This window comes from Echeneis naucrates, chromosome 12 (genome assembly GCF_900963305.1).
Source record: "Echeneis naucrates chromosome 12, fEcheNa1.1, whole genome shotgun sequence".
NCBI classification, from domain to species: Eukaryota; Metazoa; Chordata; class Actinopteri; order Carangiformes; family Echeneidae; genus Echeneis; species Echeneis naucrates.
The window spans coordinates 12,921,710-12,941,258 of NC_042522.1; the positions used below are offsets into that span (position 1 = coordinate 12,921,710).

The following is a 19,549-nucleotide window of genomic DNA, read 5'->3' on the forward strand; positions in this document are numbered from 1 at the left end:
CTATGTGGAACATTTATGGAAGAGATCAGGGCATCTTTTGGTTGAAGTTCTGCTGGCATCTGCAGCAACGCTGGTCTTTTATGAAATATAATGCACAATTTAAAGCTTGAACAAAAAAAATCATGACATTAATAACAACAAAAAAAGAAAGCATTTAGAAATCACATACTTCTGGCAAGTTTACACAATCCTCAAACTCTGTGATTTTCATCATTTGAAATTTTAAGTCTATTGAAATACAAACAATCAAAGACCAAAAAAAACAAAACAAAACAAAAATTATTCTCATTCAAGTGAGTACAGTGTGTTTCCTGGGAAAACATAAACTAAACTATAACTATAAAATATAAATCGCATAATCCTATTAAATCCTTAAAAAATGTCCTGGATCGGCACCAAAAACCAATCAGCTGCCCATCTTCAAAAAATTAAATGGAACATATCTTTGAGCAAACAATGAAATAAGAGGTTCCAAAACAAAATCTTTTTAATGAAGGTAACAATTAATATTAGTACAGTTAGAACAGATACATTGACTGGACACAGTACACCACAATACCAATATTTATGCATGACTTTCATTCTTTTCTTCTTCTACTGTAGATCTAATTTCTTCAAAATTAGTTTTTTAGTTTTTGTTTTCAGCTCTTTCACTTCCTATCTGCTCGTTGCCTCCTGTTTCTTCGTAGTGATTTTTTGTTTTTCTTTCCTTTTCCTTTCTCCTCTGTGTGGCTTTGCTCATTCAGGATGAAATCATGGTGAGTAGCATGAGAATGTGTACGTGTCCGTGTGCGTGTGTGTGTGTGTGTGTGTGTGTGTGTGTGTGTGTGTGTGTGTGTGTGTGTGTGTGTGTGTGTGTGTGTGTGTGTGTGTGTGTGTGCGTTTGTGTGTGTGTGTGTGTGTGTGCAGTTAGGTTGTCATGCATCTCTCGGTCATGCTCATCTTCTTATGCTCTGAATATGTGCGGACAAAATGTGTTTAAACTGTCTTCTGTGCGTGTTGGTTGTTGTGGATTGATGAGAATGTGTGTGTGTGTGTGTGTGTGTGTGTGTTTGTATGAGATGTGCTGGTTTGTATGAGGTGGCTGTTGGTGGCCGCTTCCCTTTCCTCTCTTTTTCAGCTGTGTCCTTCCTGCAGACACACACTTACACACTCTCTCTCACAAACAAACAACACAACCTTTGCATGGCAAATATATTGTAAAATGCTTTCTTATAATGTTCAACCTGCAGAGATGATGACGAGAGCTAAATCAAAACTCACCTCACTGTTCACTGTTACTGAACATCCCATCCTATTTGCATAGTTTAATCAATTCCATTTTTTGATTTAGACATATACATTGTCTCCTTTCCTTCCTCGTCACAAAAGTAGTTCGGTAGGATGAGGTCCTGCTGTACGGCAGACATGTGTGACCTCTGTATTTATCAATTGTCATAACAACCACCCAAATTGGGGTCAAGGGTTATGGGCACATTGTAAACATAGAGGGGATCTTCACTTCCTGTTTATAGATGGCTGTAGTTGACCCTTTCAGACCCCACAGCTTCTGTTCTCCACTGATTTAACACTTGCCTGACCTCTGTACTGAGAACTGTAGGATCCTTAAAAAACCCAAATTATGGCATTGTCATTGATTTTGCTGATGGAAAAGCTCCATTAGTTGTCAATCAATCCATCAAACTGTGCTGGAGCGGCCCGGGGGTCTACGATCCAGACGCATTGTGGTTCCAAGTTCTGTTCAAACCCACAAAACTTTTATCTTTGATTTAAGTTCAGATCTCAAACTTTCCAGACACAAACCAGAAGTGGGTTGTTTTTTTTTTTTTTTTGATGTGATTTTTTATTTATCTTTCATTGTTTTTCCACATCCCAAATTTAGGGTCTAAACATAGTAGGTATCATAATGCCATAAAAGCTATCAGAGATAAAATTGCAATTTATGAAGTAAGAAAAGTTTTTTTTGTGTCAGGGAAAATCATAAAATATAAGTCTGGCAATATGGTGTGTTTTTCTAATAAATATATCGTAGTACTAAGTGTAGATAAAGTAATGTGATGTCATTTTTCCCACAGTTGCCCAGAGCTCTATTATTATCCAGAAATGTTAAAACAGAGGGATGAACCAAATTGATGCTCAGGGCAACTACAAACACACTTCAGTTCATTTAAAGTCCATCTCATGAAAACTTTTACACTCACATTTACAACATTATAATTATTTCTAAATGATTAATAATGCCAGAAATTACAGCGGTATTTTTAGAGTAAACAAAAAGGACTGGGGATAGAGGAATAGCTGGAACTTTGTTATAGTGATGAAAAATTAGTTTTTACTTCATTCAAAGCCACATGTTGGGAAATGTCGGCTTAAAGTTGATTGATTGGTTCATGATTAGGTCCTCTGATTTAAGTAATGCAGCAACATGACCCGAATGGGAATCCCTTCTCACTCTACATCTTCAACTCAAAAGCACATGCAATACAGTAAAGACAGTCAGACAAATGGATTTCACTGCATGGTTTTTAAAACGGTTTGACATAAGATATTCTTGCTGTAGCCTCCTAATGTAGCTTCGCCCCCACCCTGCTTGCTGACTACCTGCTGCCCTCCCTGCAGCCAGTTGTGATGTGCTGCTACTTGAGCAATCTTGTGTATTTGGCCTTTACTAAACGTCCTCCTTTGGCGTAGCTTTGTAACGTTCTCTCCACATTTTCATTCAGCCTGAGAGAGGAGTTAACGATCGGTTCAAGGTAAATGACTCGCACCCCACGTACTGTTTGTGTCTATAGAGAGAGAATGAGGCAGCCTAAAAGGGAATAAAAGAGCGGTGTAGCTGTGTAGTTCAGCGCCATCCTTCTGATGTTTGTGGCAGTTGCTTCTTATCTCTACTAGGAGTGTCATTACATGTTACTGTGCTGCCATCTGTAAGATAGTTAATGTGTAGTACTTACTCCAGCTGATAAATGAGATGTTAGGCTGGGAAGTGTATGGAAAAACTTTTCTTTCCTTTAATCTGCAACCCCGTTTGTCTCTCAGGTGATCAGGAAGGGCTGGCTGACCATCAACAACATCGGCATCATGAAAGGAGGAGCCAAAGAGTACTGGTTCGTCCTCACCGCAGAGTCTCTGTCCTGGTACAAGGATGATGAGGTGAGAGTCCACAGACACAGAGGAATGAAGGGGAGAAGAAAAAACTACAGCAAATGCCAGGAAAAACATTTTACAATTGTAAAAATAAAGTTGTCAGAGCCCTCCAGTGGACAGACTAATAGTTTGTGTTCAGGTTGGCTGTTACATTTTACTAAAAGGGGATATTACATTGTAACAGTTTCAATTCCAGGGCTTGAAACATCATCATCATATAATGTACCAACAGTAATCGAATCATATTTTCCAACAAATTAAAAACCAGGAGATTTAATTTTTCTTTTTTTCTTTTCCAATTCCTGGTCCAAAAGTCATTCCTGTTCATCCCAGTGGTAAATATGACTATTGGTCAAGTTAAGTGGTTGTCCTCTCCACACAGACACAATTTGACCCAACATGCTTTGTTACTGAGCTGACTGGTCAACGCGGTGTCCCATGATGCTTTGCACAACTATTAGGAGGTAGCCACAGTCTCACTGTCTCCAGGCCTTAGCCACAGCGGCTCTGCTCACTGACATTAGGCTATGTGTGTGTGTGTGTGTGTGTGTGTGTGTGTGTGTGTCAGTAATTGGGAACAGGGCAGGCCAGGGGGCTCTGGTATGCACATGTGTATGCCAGCTTTGGTGTCTGACATGCTGGGGGGTCCTTGGACCTTCTCTCTCTCTCTCTCACACACACACACACACACACACACACACACACACACACACACACACACACACACACACACACACACACACACACACACACACAAGCTGCTTCTAATAAACTTATTTTATTTCAAAGAAGGGGCACAGAGCAAGAGAGGGACTAAATTGTGCTGGAGAGGAGGGGAGGAGCGTCTCTTGTTAGCTGGTTAGCAGTCAGAGTAACAAGGACCATGTGAAGGGAGAGAAAGTGGGGATAAAAAGAGGGGAGGCACAGAGAGCAAGGGCTGGTGTGGGCTTTTATGTCCTCCTTCCACACCTTTTTTCTCCCCACCTTGCCCATCGCTCCTTCATACGTTCTCAAAAAGTTCATTCTCCTCTGTGTCCTCATCATGTCACCCACCTCCATCCTTTTTCTCTGTCTCCGTCTTTCCTTCTTAACCTCTTGCCCCGCCACTTCTCCATCTCTCCCGCCTTGTGCTGTATATTTATTTGAACATGGAAAAATGGAGGGCACAGAGAGACCCAAAACCAACACATAGTGCTGCTGCAATAGCTCAGCACCACAGCTGAAGGCACCGCTGCTGCAGAAAGAAGAGAACGGGGAAAAAGAAACTTTCCGTGATGTTTTTTATCCATGCTGAACGTTTCTATATAGTCCAGTCTCACACACACACCAGAGGTTAGTGTACTCATGAGGGCTTATACTTACATGTGCACCTGGATGAACACTTGCCAAAATATACAAAGGTGATAAATAGCTGGAAGCAGCTATTTATGTTTAAACTATTTTATGTTTTGATTAATGGCATAAAAATAGTAAAAAAAAATGTACTCGCTGTTGCTCACTGACAAAAACTGATTTTGTGCATCAAACATGTCAGTGTGTTAGTTTCAAACTAACACACTGACATGTTTATACTAAGGCACAAAAGAGTGCAACACCATTTTATTGGCTGACTATTGTCATGGGGAAAACCCTGTAGTCTGGCAACAAACACACACAAACACACATATATAAACTCTCCCTCTGTCTCTCTCTACACACACACACACACACACACACAGACACATATCCACAAACACACACAAACTAAAACATCCTGGCACCACAAGTCGGGTTGAAAGTTATTATTAGTGTCTGTCTGTATGTGTGTGCGTGAATGTGTGTGTGTTTCTAGAAACCTTCTGGTCTGTATTACCACAGGACATGCCGATTCTTTGAATCAGGCTAAAAGCCTCCCCAAAGCATGGAGAGAGAGGGAGTGAGGGAGTGAGATGTACGGTAAATGCTGAAATGGTTGAAAAGAAAAAAATGTACTCAAAGAACACAGACACCTTGATCTTAGGGAGTCTCAGCACATGTGATATTTATTTACGCTCATAAATCCCATTTATGGATTCATACATGCATGCATATGTAGACTTTTTCCTGCTGACAAGACACACGCACACAAACAGAATAAGTGGCGTTTCTGACCTTTTGTAGTTCAAGGGTGTATTTTATTTGGTTCCCCTTTTGGCTGTGTATATACATGTGTGTGTGTGTGTGTGTGTGTATGTCTTCAAGGGTTTCCCTGCTCTTGCTGTAAAGCTGCCAGAAAGCCAGACTCGCCTGGTGATCCCAGCTGTAAACATCCTGGAGGGAACAGCCGACTGCTGCTTTAACGCACTCACCAGAAACCTGCAGACAGCTATAGTGTGTGTGTGTGTGTGTGTGTGTGTGTGTGCGCGTGTGTGCACTTAAGAAAGGGTGTGTACTTATGTGCATGTTCCAGGGGCAACAACTAAATTTAAAAAAAGCCTGTGTGCATGATGGCAGGGCTCTAAATGGAAACAGGTTGGTTTGTGGTTTTCATTCCTGCAGACGATGCTCTGTGATGGGACACCGTGTGAACGGTTCTACCCTCTACTTTGCTTTGTGTACTTTAGACAGATAAGGGGTTTAAAACGTGGGTCCACTTTATCAGAGACGCAGGCGGGAATACAAACCGTGGCCCCGGTGAAGAAGTGGAAAAAGAAAAAAGAAAAGTGGTAAAGCTAAACTTGTATCGGTTCACATGACGTCACTTACAAACACTAAAGCCACAGACTGTTTTCTGTCTTTTTTGGGGAGTTCTATAGAAAGCCTGGCGAACAGACAATGACAGAGTGGCTGCTCTTTCAGCATTTTTTTATGGTGACTTCCTGCCTCTCTGCACATTACATGGTCATTTGAGGTGAGGCAGCCATGAGTTGATGCAGAGAAGGCGGAGATGTAATTGTACATTTTGGTCAAGCGTGCAGTGTTATGTTGGGGGTTTACTGTGTGTTTTAGTTATCTATCTGGGTAAGTATTCTTTTTTTATATGTGTGGTTTAACTTTTTCTGGTTTCAGTTCGCAGCTTTTAGATCGTTCGCTTTTGCAGGAAAAGAAGCAATATATGATTGAGAATGTCATATATTTCTGTCAGTTTGGGGTCCAGTATGGGATTTCCCATTATATGCATTTTCTGTGACTATTGAATGGGTTTGTAGCCTGTTTTGAATAAAAGAGAAAAAAAAGAAAGACACAATGCCAGGCAGATATTTAAGCATTTTTATTTCAGCTATTTCAAAATGTTTCTACAATTCATCTTTCGCCACATTTCACTCTTAGGGCAACGAAAACCGAGACAAGGCAAATAACTACTAATCTACTAAACTCTACCCTTATTTCTTTAAAGAGCCAGAGAAAAACTTCAGAACATCACTTTCCATCTTTCATAAATCCATGCCAGGGAGGCACCAGGCCTCTGTGGCGGGGCCTTTGGGTGCTTTATTTAGTCTCGTGCTTGGGGCTTGTCCATCTGGACAAGGAGTGGTGCTGCTTCCCACAGCCTGATGTGCTACTGCCTGCTGGATGCTCTTTTGGAGCTCGGCCTCTCTCTCTCTCTCTCTCTCTTTTTGAGTTGTCCCGTGCTTCCCCGGCCAGCCTAACCAATGTGCAGACTACTGTACAACCACTACTTCCTGAACAGGTAGTCTGAACACTGGGCAGGCGGGCTGGGCGGCTGGATGATGTTGTGGAGAAATGTTAACCCACTCTCCGGCCTTCAGGGCCATGATGCTGTCAGATTCATTCTTACACACAAATACACACCAACACAGAGTGAAGCGTACTCACTGTGAATCCAGTATCAGCTCCTCCTGTTCTCTCAGTCTGACTCCTGCAAAGTGCTGATCAGGCCGAGTGAGCGAGGAGGAGAAACAGCATGTGAAGGATGGATGAGGGGGCCGGCATGGAGGTGGAGAGGTTAGACAGAGGTGACGGCCACTGATTGGTCAACTCAGCGACATTCCCTCCTGTGTAAAGCAGCAGTCCTTCCTGAGCTCTGGAGGGAAAACGTAAGACACGTAAACTTGAGTGCTGAATATACTAAACACCAATATGTTGAGGATTAGAGTAATAAATTCATCTAATGAATTAGATGGTTTTGTCAGAGAAATCAGTGTATGCTGTTATTATTGCTTTTTATTGGAAAAAATGCAGATACTAACATTAATGTATGCACACATTTCATACTCCATTTAGCTCAAATGTATACAACCTAACGGCACTGCTGAATAAGTAAAAACCAGGATGTTTCACAAAACACTGAAGCGTTTAAATAACTAATAAGGTGGACCTGCCAGTGCTCTTAGATCCTGGTTAGTAATCTGCGGTCAACTGAGCTCATGCTTACTCTCAGCCAAGTCTGACCCGACACCTCCCACTAAAACACTAAGTTTCCGTCTCCTCGTCACAGGCCGTAAACAAATTTCTCCTTTTGAAGGGATTACCTTTTACTGGATGACCCTCTGTCTTTTCTTCTTGTGGTACTCTCTGAGACGATGTCTCTTCTCCTTGGTTTGGCACTTGTTTTGTCTCCTACTTGCCTAATGGGTAGCTGTTCAGCTCCTCGAAGTCCTTTCGTTCAGCACTGCCACACTGTTGAGGCAAAACCTGGCAGATAGTCTTCAAATGCTACTACTGCGTCTTTTGGATTTGTCTTCCAATGATTCCGAGGTCAAAAAAGAAGAAGGGGAGGAAAAAAAAAAAAACAGTTTCAGTAGCGAGAGCAAGGTGGACCGGCTAGACTCTCAACGTGGCAAAGAACTGGCCACCAAGTTTCCCCTTTGAGAAACAGAAGGAGAAAAAGGAAGGAGAGAGAGAGGAGATATGGAGGGAGTAAGAGGAGGAGCTCGACAGCCCCCCATTTTTCCTTTCCTCTCTCCTCTCTTCTTCTTCTTCTTTTCTCCACTCCCTCCCTCTCTCTGTCTGGCTCTCCACCCCTTCCCTCTTTCTTTCTTTTTTTTTTCTGACTTTTTGGGAGAAAGTGGAAGGCCAAAGGTGAACAGGAAGTGAAACACATTCATTTGGCATGAGTGTTGTAAAGTTTAGAGAGAAAGTGAAGGATTGGCTGCTGACGGAGGGAAACTTTCTAGTAGAAGCGTATGTGGGCAGATAGGAGGATGTCTACGTTTGTGTGCTCGCATGGAGGCATATAAAGCGCCTGCATATTCCTACCTTCTATCCACCGTATGTGCAGCTCATCTTATGGTACATGTGAGTGTAAATGTGGTTTTGAATGATGGATATGTGTGTAGGAGTGCGGCTGGATGAGAGCGGAGGCTCCATGGTCTTTGTAGCAAGGGCAGGAATGTCGGCATTTTCTTGGCAAGCAGGAGGAAGCCTTGTAATAACTCCAGATGTGCAGCCCTGTGGTCTCCATCTCTCTCTTGCTCCCTCTGTTTTTACTTCTAAAGCTGATTTCCTCTCCCTGTCCGACTCGAATAAAGAACCCTTTATGCAGCTCTGCAGCATTCCCAACACACACACACACACACACACACACACACACACACACACACACAAAACCTCTCTTGCTCTGCTTCTGATTTACCAGTATTATGTCACCCCTCCAACCAGCCCGCCCCACTCTTATGTGTGTGTGTTTGTGTGTGTGTTTGGACAAGAAAGAAAACCTTGGTGATTCACAGTTAAGATGTGCTGTATTCAAAATTTGCTGCCTTCACCTTCGTTCACACACCCACGTACACACACTTGTGTTTAGGTTTCATTTTTCTGGCAGGAGTAATCAGTGCTAGTGTTTCCAGGTGTGTGTGTGTGTGTGTGTGTGCGTGTGTGTGAAGATGTGGCTGAGGCCATGTGTTTGTTTTAGCTGTGGTTTCTGAGCTCCAACCTGAGCTCCAAATCAAAGCAGGCCTGATTTCAGGAAAAACGATTCAGCAGCGTGGTGAAGTTGGGGGGCTGTGGAGAGAAGAGTGACAGATATTAAGAGAATTGAGATGAAAGATGGAGGACAAAGTGAGCAGAGTGCTTCAAGAAAAATTGCTTATGATTCTGTGCAACAAGCCAAGAAAGGGATAACGATAGGAATCAACCCTCGCTGGATGATCGTTGCAGTTAAATTTCAAGGATTGGAAGAAGTGAATTTTAATGGGTGGGTGGGGGAAGTGCTGCGGTCGCACCAACATTGTTTCCACTGTTTGGATGACCAGGCAGGCAGCTTCCCCTCTCAAACTCATACTCATTAAAGCCAGAAATACTGAGGAAGTATGCACACACATCAAGCATAATCTGTAATTCCATGTTTTTCTGTCTTGTCATGAAATGATGCTGGTTAATACCATCAGGAAAAACCTCAAGTGTCTGACCTTCTTTTTTCCGTCTCTGGATTTTGATATTGCATTAAAGCGAATGACTCCGTCAGTTTACGTGGGTGTAATTGAATCTTCTGTGTGTTTGCATCAGTGTGTTGAGGCTAAGCTTGTGAACACTGTGTAGGTTTATTTGAGACTGTGTATTCAACACTGGTCAAAACCATAAAAGCTGCCCCAAAATGTGACCCTTTGTATTTAATGCAAGTTTCATCAGTCGGCCGTGTTTCAGTGAAATGATAGTTTTCGAAATAGCTCAGGAGATAACATGTTAAATAGCTGTTGTTGGATAAGACAAATATGAACCGCGTAATAGCTTGGTTTTCTTGTCTTATATCATGTCATTATCATTCTCAGCAGAAATGAGAAACCAAGAAACCATCCAGGATTATTTCAGCTATTTCAGCTATTTGAGCCAACATGAAAATCCACCTAACACCATCTCTAACATTAACATGGTGTATGATTTTTGTTTAATTTGTTCGAAAACTAAAGCATTGAAATGCCAATGTGCTGTTTTATGTGGGGAGTTATTTAAATATAATAAAAAGAAACTAGAAAAAATAGCTTCATTTTGTTTCTGCATCGCTCCTAATCCTGTTTGAATGCTTTTTCATCTTCAATCAGAGCAGAAGAACAGCCTGTACTTGATACCTGTATTTTATATTACCTGTAAAAAAATAAATAGGCCATCTTAACTCCTTTTTAAACATAAAGACTTTAATGTTCAGACTCAGTCCATATTAAAGTGCAAAAACAGAGGGCAGAGGCAAATAACTTTTAGTAAGGAAACAAACAAACAAAAAAAAAGCATTGAGAATTTGACAGAAAAGGGTTACCATTGTATACCAAAACCAGTAATGAATAAATCATGGACTCACATTGTAAAAGAAAACAGAAGAGAGAAAAGTGATTGTGAGCTGAATGATGACCGCAGCATGTCAGAGGGAGCCGAGGAGAAGCACAGGCTGGTTTGTGAATAATTGAGAGTCTGACTGATAAAATAAATAAGTTTTTCTTTCTGTAAATTCTAATCTTTTCCTCCGATTGTTCCCTGTTTATCCACAGCATCATGTAGCTACACAAATCCCCGAAGAGAGGCACAATCTGGGATTAGACCTAAACAGACATGGGACAGATAAAAAGAAACCACAGTGGTGTGCACTTCATTTCATTTGGCATGTTGTTTACAGTGTGTGTGTGCGTGTGTGTGTCTGTGAGTGTGTGTAAGTCTCTGCAGGCTCGCTCATTCTTTTGTCGAAGCATTGACAGTTTTAAATGTTGTGTTTAATAGGACATGATGCATATTTCAGTATTCTGTGGTTATTTTTGTTTTAATGCCGCTCACAGAATATATTCCCATGTTTCACATATCTGTATTTATTCGTTTGATAGTATTTATTCATATATTTTTAACAAATTCATGAATGAGATTCAAAAGGATCTTGAACTTTGAGTGATTTTGATGCTCATAAATATCGTGTTTAACAAGACTAAATTATTGTATACATGTTTTAAAAATTCCTTCTCCGCCCTTGGAACTGACCACCATTGGCACAATCGTGCTGTAAAAATCACTGAGTTCAAACACATCCTGTGTGTTTCACCGTGTCTGTAGTATGTGCACAAGTGTGAGTGCGAAGTGCAGATTTTATATTGGCAGCTCATTTGACTATTAAAAAAAATTGCTGGAGTAATTCACTATGTTGTCACTGTGTTTGGGTTATACAGTGCTGATGATCAAGAGATGGTGATGTGGTTTTGGTTAAGAATAGGAAAGGATGAGACGAAATAAAGATTATTTTAGTTTTATTAAGTCAGGATTCTGGTCCTCTTTTCTTTTGGTCCTAATTATGTCTAAAACGTCTGTTAAATGTCTGATTATATTTTGCTTTAACAATATCTTAGCCAAACAGTTTCATATAACACCCGACATGTGACCTCAACGAATGTTTGCATCTCGGACTCATATGTGAACGTTTTGCCTCAGTGTATTATGACATCATGTGTTTACATCAGAGATGATTGCTTCAATTTTAAGCACATAAAGCAGCTCTTTTTTCCCTTTACATCTGATCATTTTCATTTCAAATCTTAAAACCTACTGACTATTTACAGGCCTCATTTGTCCCGCATTTGTTCAAAATTTCATCGGCTCACGCATGAATATAAGCAACCAAATTAACAAAAGTAAGATGACAGAAGTTTTTGAAGGTTTCACTTTTATCGGCAGACTTGTGCCAAGTACGCCAAACGCCCTCAGGTTGAACAGAGCATTTGTCGTCTGTCAGACAAGAGTCTGCAGACGTGTGGGGATTTTCACATGTGTTTATGTGGTTAGTGGACCGGGGTCTCCCTTCCTCCTCCTCCTCCTCCTCCTCGTACTCTTTGGTGGTCACCGATGATTGATCACATGTCCTGGCTGCCCCGAAGGTTGTTACACTGACCCTCTGCAGAAGTAAACGTCGAGCCAATAGTTAACTGCTTGGCAATTAGCTGCTAAACAGGAAGGTGCCACTGACCTGCTAGGCCGCGCTCAAGCGGAGCAGCGACTGAATGTGTCATTGTCACGTAGACACCACGTTTCCTTTCTCCGTGAAGATGTTTATTTTTGTTTGTGCTCATTCCCACAGGAAGAGCTAAGCAGAGCACAAACGCTGTCACTTTGGTAAGGAGAAATAAGGAGGCAGAGTCAGCTGAGGCTGGAAAAAACAGACAAGAAAAGCGAGTTTCCACCAGCCAAATACAACACAAAAAAACATGAAACCCCAAATTAGTGATAAGAGAAAACAGCAAGAATTTGTGTTTTTCTCACCATGAAAAAAGACACTTGAGATTAGATTTGCTATCTAGTATATCAATCCATTGTATAAAAGTATTAGAAAGTGTGGGTAATGGTGCATTTCCCAAGGTGATTTGCTGTGAGCATGATTGCACAACTTGCCTGATGAGTCATGAACAGCTGTGTGTTTTTACACATTGTCCCAGAATAGCTCCAGTTGTGTGTTCTTCCCAATGATAATTCTCTCTACTAAACAAATTTGCTGATTTGAAGGTTGGCAACATGTGGCTTTGCTTTCAGTCGGGTCAATTGGATTAAGTTAAAGTCAAGTTTCTTCTGTGCTGTTTCTTGAAGACATTAATCACAGACTGGACACCCATTTGTTAGTGGTTCTTTTGATTGTAATGTTTGTAAAGTTTTCTAGAAAGAGTACATTTTCGAAAAGGATGATTTTCTGTGACTTTATGAATGAATTCAACTGACCTTGGGCCAACTTGTTGTTGAGTATAAAGACAAGAGCGAGAGCTTTTCCATAAGCGCTTACGAACCCAACAAGTTTCTTTCTTTCTACATCTTTCCACATCCTCGTTGTGTAAGACTTACAGAACTACTCTGTCTTTTTTTTTTTTAAGTCAAAACTCAATAAGGGAATGGCAGAAGAATGGAGGGAAAGAAAAACGGAGGGAGGTGAGGAGGAGGGTTGTGAAAATTGCCGTTGGCTGCCACCCAGGGCCCAGTCTTTGTGGTAATGAAGGGTTAGAAGCAGCGTTATTGCTCCCAGATGCCGTGCGGGTTCTCCGCAGCGCTTTGATGCATGGCCCAAGTCACCAGACTCCCGTCAACATACGCACTACCACACTCACACACACACACACACACACACACACTAAGACATGAAGCCTCTTAAAACAACATGGATGCCGTCGTTAACGACTATCTTCTTGGTTTTGCCCGCCAAACTGCTTAGATTTGTTTCAAGGTGTTAATTGAACATGGATTATGTAAGGTCCCTGTGTGTGTGTGTGTGCTTGGGGATTTTAGCATTTCTGTTGTGTATGTGTGTTTGTATGTGGGAGGCCATATTTCAGCCACATTTTGAAATTGTGTGTAAGCTTTTGAGACATGTTTTTTTGGAAGGTGTGTACGGTGGTGACGAGCCCGTATGAATCCAGAAGTGAACTTCCTCTGGCTTTTCATAATTAGCCTGCTATTACTCACTAACAAAACAAAACCACGGAAAGTACTTTGCTCGCACACCACTCGACACACCGAAGGTTAACTACCAAGTGCACTGCTTCGTCTCCTTCATGTGCATGTGGGGGGCATGTGTGGGGGTTCAGACAAAGCAGACCGATTACACATCACATCATGTTTCGGGTGTAATTGAAAAGAATTTATTGAAGTGCTGAAAGATCAGTAGCGATGTCGGTCAGTGAATGGATGCATGTGAAAGGACAAATAAACAGGATTGAGCAAGTTGGCGCTCAGGCCATAATTTTGTAGCGTGAACATGCTGCCTAATGCTGACCAGAGTCACTGCATCACACTGATCAGTTATACAACCAGTGCTGCGAATGATTTAGATTTTGTTTAATAGGTGTACTCTATACATCTATAATGTTATATACAAACATACATACATAGTAAAAAACATTCAGGTAAAGATTAGAAATAAAATAAAAAAGAAAACAAGCTCAAACAAGGATTTTGGTATTGTGATCACGGTGTGTGTGTGTGTGTGTGTGTGTGTGTGTGTTTTCAGTTTTCAGTCTTCAAAACGTCAGTTTCACTCCCAGTTTGCTCTTTACGTTTAGTGTTGATACACACGCAGTTTGCTGTACACACAAGAACGCATCACACTTCAGCAGTTTCTATAATGATGTGAACTCAAACAAAGTCTGTGTGTGTGTGTATGCGAATGTTGTATATTTTGTGTGTGTGTGCTTGCGTGCGTGCGTGTGTGTATCTGAATGTGTATAAAAACTGTGCGTCCGTGTGTGTTGTATTCTCATGTGTGTTCAGTGTCTGAAATCCGAAATACTTTTGCCTGCTCATGCTGACTGCATTTTTATGGGCGCATATGGGAAAGAGCTCAATCCCCAACTTCCCCAAACACATAAAAACACACATGCAAAAGGAGCTGATTGGCACAGAGGAAAACCTTGATAATCTCCCTTTAGTGTGTGTCAGCAGTCTCGTATATGATGTTCAAATACGTGCATATGTGCACGTCTCTTATCTTTTCCTTTTGTGTTTACTTGTCCCCAAAATGTTGCTTATTCAACTGCCCTCACACAGAAATATCAGCTGCGACCGCAGTAAATTCCCTTTTTTACATCAACCTTCTTTTGACAAATATATTTGTCTTTTCTGCTACTGACTCGTTCACATTCTCTGTACTTTCCCCCCATCATACACACAGTCACACACCACCCCCCTCCCAGTCCCCATCCCCTACTGCTTCCAACACTCCTGACTGGATTTACTGGCCAGAAGAGAGGAAAATGTATGAATCATTCCAAGGTTGCTCACTCCCAAGGAGAGGAAAAGCCAGAGAGTGAGGGGAACAAGGGGAAAAGGAGGAAAAAAGACGAGGAGAGGAAGAAAGAGGAAGGCAAATTTTGAGAAATATTGAACAGACTGGAGCAGAAGAGCAGAGACCTTGTTGACCTCGTTGCTGCTCTTAAGTCAATTTTTTTATTTTGCATAGTGGACACCTGGGTGTATACACACTGCCAAGTGTGTGTGTGTGTGTGTGTGTGTGTGTAAGGGGAGAGGTTTTTACATGCATTTAGGGGATATGACCATTTGGCTGCACAGGTCGTAAATCCTTTGATGAAGGAGTTTGGTCACACACAACCCCACCTCCCCATCTCTTTGACACACACACTCTTACTCACACACTGACATATACACACACAGACACAGTGAGCTGGGCAGGGCAGGCCCATGGTTAGCCATCCAGATGGTTCTATGGTTAGTTAGAGACTACACTCAAAGGTGCTCTCTGCAACCAAAGCGTGTGTGTGTGTGTGTGTGTGTGTGTGTGTGTGCGCACGCGAGTGCATTTTTAACCTATGTTTAGAGAAACTCACTCACCCTGTGCTATTCTTGGCTTCTCATTTTGTGAATTCTAATTTAACTGTCCCTACGAAAAACGTTCATGCGCGCACACACACCCACTCGCAAACACACAAATGCACACACATTCACATTCATCCTCAGTAAAGAAATTTAATTCTGTAACAATAGACTTCATGGAGCTTAGCTGTGTGTGTGTGTGTGTGTGTGTGACTGACACAGGGGAGGAGAGAGAGTGCTCGCATGTGTCAGACTGAGATGACTAACTTTGAGGCTCCCTTATTCATAAATAGTTGGATGTCTGGATATCATATGCTGTTTGCAGATTTACAAGAACAAGAGAACTTTACACTGGAAGGCGGTTTCTTTCTCTCTCTAACTCTCTCGCTCTCTTTCTCTCTCTCTCTGTATGTGTGTGTTTCTCATTTGTTGCTCACCCTTTTTTTCACAACTGTAATCAAAACCACAGACTGGATGACTTTCCCATTCGTCTCTGTTGGCTTTTTCTTCTCTTTTTGTGTCTCTTGCTAATTCTGATATGTCAGACTTTACTCTCAGGGTTCTTTCACCTTCTTTTTTTTTAACCCTTTTAATCTAGTATCTGTTTTTCATTATGATTGTCTCTCACGATGATGCTTTAAAATGATATATCAAATACAAATGAAGAAATATGTATATAGTTTTGGTCTTATGCACAAAGTCAGTGGAAATACAGTAACTTATACTCCTGTAACTCTACAACCACTTTTAATCTGAGCCAAATTCCTCAAAGATGGAGCAACTCAGCCCCAATTGGTGTGTTTCTCTGTCGCCTCCTGCAGGAGAAGGAGAAGAAGTACATGCTCCAGGTGGACAACCTGAGGCTGCGAGATGTGGAGAAAGGATTCATGTCCAGCAAGCACATCTTTGCCCTTTTCAACACCGAACAGAGGTGTTATTATACACACACACACACACACACACACACACACACACTTACATTAACACACCTATACAGACACAACAGATGATGACCATTCATCTGGGTTCTTTGTAAAATTACAGTTTGCAGTTTCTATAAATTCATTTTACATTATCAATAAAACTGAAAGCATTTGTGGCAACATCTACTTAAAGTAATTAAAGTAGCTCTACTAATTATTTCCCAATTGCCGTTTTCATTGCCATTATATTATTGTTATATTACAAGCAAATTTGAACTTTTCTGTACTTCTGTCTATGACATGACCACATTCTTTCATTTAAAATCTTAAACCAAAATGGGTTAGCAACTGTGTGGCCGTTTAACTGATGCCTTCTGAAACATAAAATGGAAAGATGAATACGTTTAGCTGCTGAGGACGCTCAGCTGCACCAGCCATACATTTTGGGTGTAAAAGTGTCTCATCATCAGCTTTGCATCATTGCATGTCCACAGGAACGTCTATAAAGACTACCGTCAGCTGGAGCTGGCCTGTGAGAGTCAGGAGGACGTAGACGCCTGGAAGGCCTCCTTCCTCAGAGCGGGAGTTTATCCTGAACGGGTCACGGTAAAGTCACACACAATAAACACTATGGATATAAGATATATTCTTCACTTTGTCACAATTGTTTGTGTTCTGTGTAAGTTGTCTATATTATTGTTGCTGTGTAATTTGTTGCAATTTTCATCAATGTTCTCGTGTCTTTTGCATGATTCTTTATCTGCCGTTTTCAATGTGTTTTATGTTTCATCGCTGTTTGACCCTGCAGGAGAAGGAAGGAAAGGTATGTTACTCTGGCCAACGTTGTTTCATTTCTTCATTGTGTTTTATGTAGAACATTTCAGCCTAAAAGTATTGACAGAAAAAAATAATCTAAAGGGTTGTGATAGTGACCATCACCTTTGATTTGAATAGCTTACATCTACGAGAAGAACCAGTTTATTATTTTGAAGTGTGACTAAATTTGACATCTTTTCATGGAACATTTTATCCAAAGTACTCGAATATTAGTATGAATATCATTATCAATTGGATTGATATATCTATACAAGCACATTGAAACATTAATTGAGATGATTTTATTGCATTTTATTGCATTTTTGGATTTAAACCAGCAATCTTTGTGAGATGCCTCACATTTACAGGTCTATGTCAGTGTGACTAATTTTGTCTAAATGTTTTCTGTGCAGAGCGAAGGTGGTGATGAAAACAGCTCTGATAACTTCATGCATAGCATGGACCCTCAGCTGGAGCGGCAGGTGGAGACCATTCGCAACCTGGTCGACTCCTACATGGCCATCGTCAACAAGACTGTCCGGGACTTGATACCAAAGACCATCATGCACCTCATGATCAACAATGTGAGTCAGCTGTAGTGTTCCTGTTAAATATGACTCTATAAGGTCAAAATTTGATGCAGATCTCTGACAAAACCAAACTGGTCTTTACATTACGAAACATTTCTGCTGCTCTCTCTCTGCCCAGTCGAAGGAGTTCATCAACGCTGAGCTGCTGGCTCAGCTGTACTCATGTGGAGACCAGAACACACTCATGGAGGAGTCCCAGGAGCAGGCCCAGCACCGTGACGAGATGCTGCGGATGTACCATGCTCTTCGAGAGGCCCTCAGCATCATTGGAGACATCAGCATGTCGACCGTAAGCACCGCCATGCCGCCGCCTGTGGATGACTCCTGGCTGCAGGTGCAACGGGGCGGCTCCGGAGGAAGGTAAGTCAAGATGCGAGAACAGAGAAGAGGAACCTGAGCGGCATTTTTAGGGCTGTGCGTGTGGTTCCTTATGTTTCCCGTATTTCAGATCTCCAGCCACCAGCCCAACTCCAAACCGCAGAGCTCCACCGGGACCTCCTGCCCGCCCAGGCTCTCGTGGACCTCCACCTGGACCTCCTCCCGCAGGGGGACCCCCTTTACCGTCTCGCCCTGGAGCTTCTCCTGACCCTTACAGTGGGCCGCCGCCCACCGTGCCCTCCCGGCCTAACCGTGCACCCCCAAGCGTGCCCAGGTCAGTGAAAACACAGAATGTGTTTGAAAGCCAGTGAACCTTTTTCACAGCATCATAGAATACGATCCAAGAACATTAAGAACCAAAGCATAGCTTACAACACTATGACAAGCTAGCCGACCTGAAGTGTGGATGCTCTCTGTTACTAAGGGGGATGTGAAGACACCTGGATGTGGGGATGAAGGAGGTAAATGAAAGTGGAGAGCACTGGTTGTGATAGAAGATAGCAGAATAGATGAATAGAGATCCCTAAATAGATGATAGATGGTGATTTAATAATCAGGATCAGCTGGTATTTCTCACTCTTCTTTTGGTTTCACCTTTTAATCTGTTGGTTCTTTCCACCATCACTTTGAACTTTCAACACGCTACCAAGCATCACTGTCAACAGCTGACACTCTGTCCATCGCTAACATACACCCCCCCCCCTCCTCACTGTCCTCATCTGGACGCTGAAGATACTTAAACTTTATTAGTGGGTCCTTTCTGTTCTTCATCAACTGTCTGTCTTTGTACCTTTAAACTCTGCTTAAGCGTCCCTGTGTTTGTGAAATAGCTTCTTTCTTTTTTTTTCTTTTTTTTTTACCTGGTCTGATTCACTGTAGTATTGAGTAACAGCTTGCCTCTTTTGCTTGCAGGAGACACAAACGTTGCTGAGTAAAGCTCTCAATGGCAGATTCAGCCTCGAAATCAGATCCAAATCAAACCAAAACCAATCGAAATATCTTTGTTGTGGTCTGTCATCAGTGAGCGCACATGTAGCGTTGGTCACTCCCTGCACTGTAACTGTTTGCACTCCTTTTCTCTTTTCTTCATCCCTCTCTACCTCACCATACCTCCGTCCCACACATGACTATGGTTCCTTCTGCAGAATCACTATCACTGACCAGTGAGGAATAACATTTCTGGTACGTTGGGTGCTGTCCACCATCACAACCACCATCCTCATCATCATCACCATTAAGTTCCCTCTCTGACTTCTTCTCAGAACATCTTTTCTCTGCATGCCTTTTCCTTATTCTTACTTTTCCTTTGTCCTCCTAGAGCCCTGCATGGCCGTGTGAGCAGACCTTTGCTATTGATGCTAAGTTGTTTCTTTAAGAGTGTCATGAAATACAAAAGAACTTTTTTTAAGTTTATAGCATCAACAGGTTAACCAGAAATCAACCTGAAGGTTTTTGTGGTTTTGTGTCAGTGTTGAATGTGACAACATTGCACTTGTCTCT

General features: G+C 41.8%; 1 protein-coding gene across 3 annotated transcripts in view; it reads left to right on the forward strand.

Annotated features, from left to right (window-relative positions):
- The window catches only part of dnm1a (dynamin 1a), a 41,512-nt gene that overhangs the window by 18,741 nt on the left and 3,222 nt on the right, over window positions 1–19,549 (forward strand). Inside the window, exons 14-22 of one of the 3 annotated variants that reach the window (XM_029515179.1) lie at window positions 747–758; window positions 2,724–2,753; window positions 3,040–3,153; window positions 16,164–16,273; window positions 16,760–16,871; window positions 17,074–17,088; window positions 17,495–17,665; window positions 17,790–18,031; window positions 18,120–18,323. In XM_029515179.1, coding sequence (XP_029371039.1) covers window positions 747–758; window positions 2,724–2,753; window positions 3,040–3,153; window positions 16,164–16,273; window positions 16,760–16,871; window positions 17,074–17,088; window positions 17,495–17,665; window positions 17,790–18,031; window positions 18,120–18,323 — 1,010 coding nt within the window. The remainder of the gene's footprint in view (window positions 1–746; window positions 759–2,723; window positions 2,754–3,039; window positions 3,154–16,163; window positions 16,274–16,759; window positions 16,872–17,073; window positions 17,089–17,494; window positions 17,666–17,789; window positions 18,032–18,119; window positions 18,324–19,549) is intronic. The other 2 variants (XM_029515181.1, XM_029515180.1) reach the window with 2 other exon arrangements.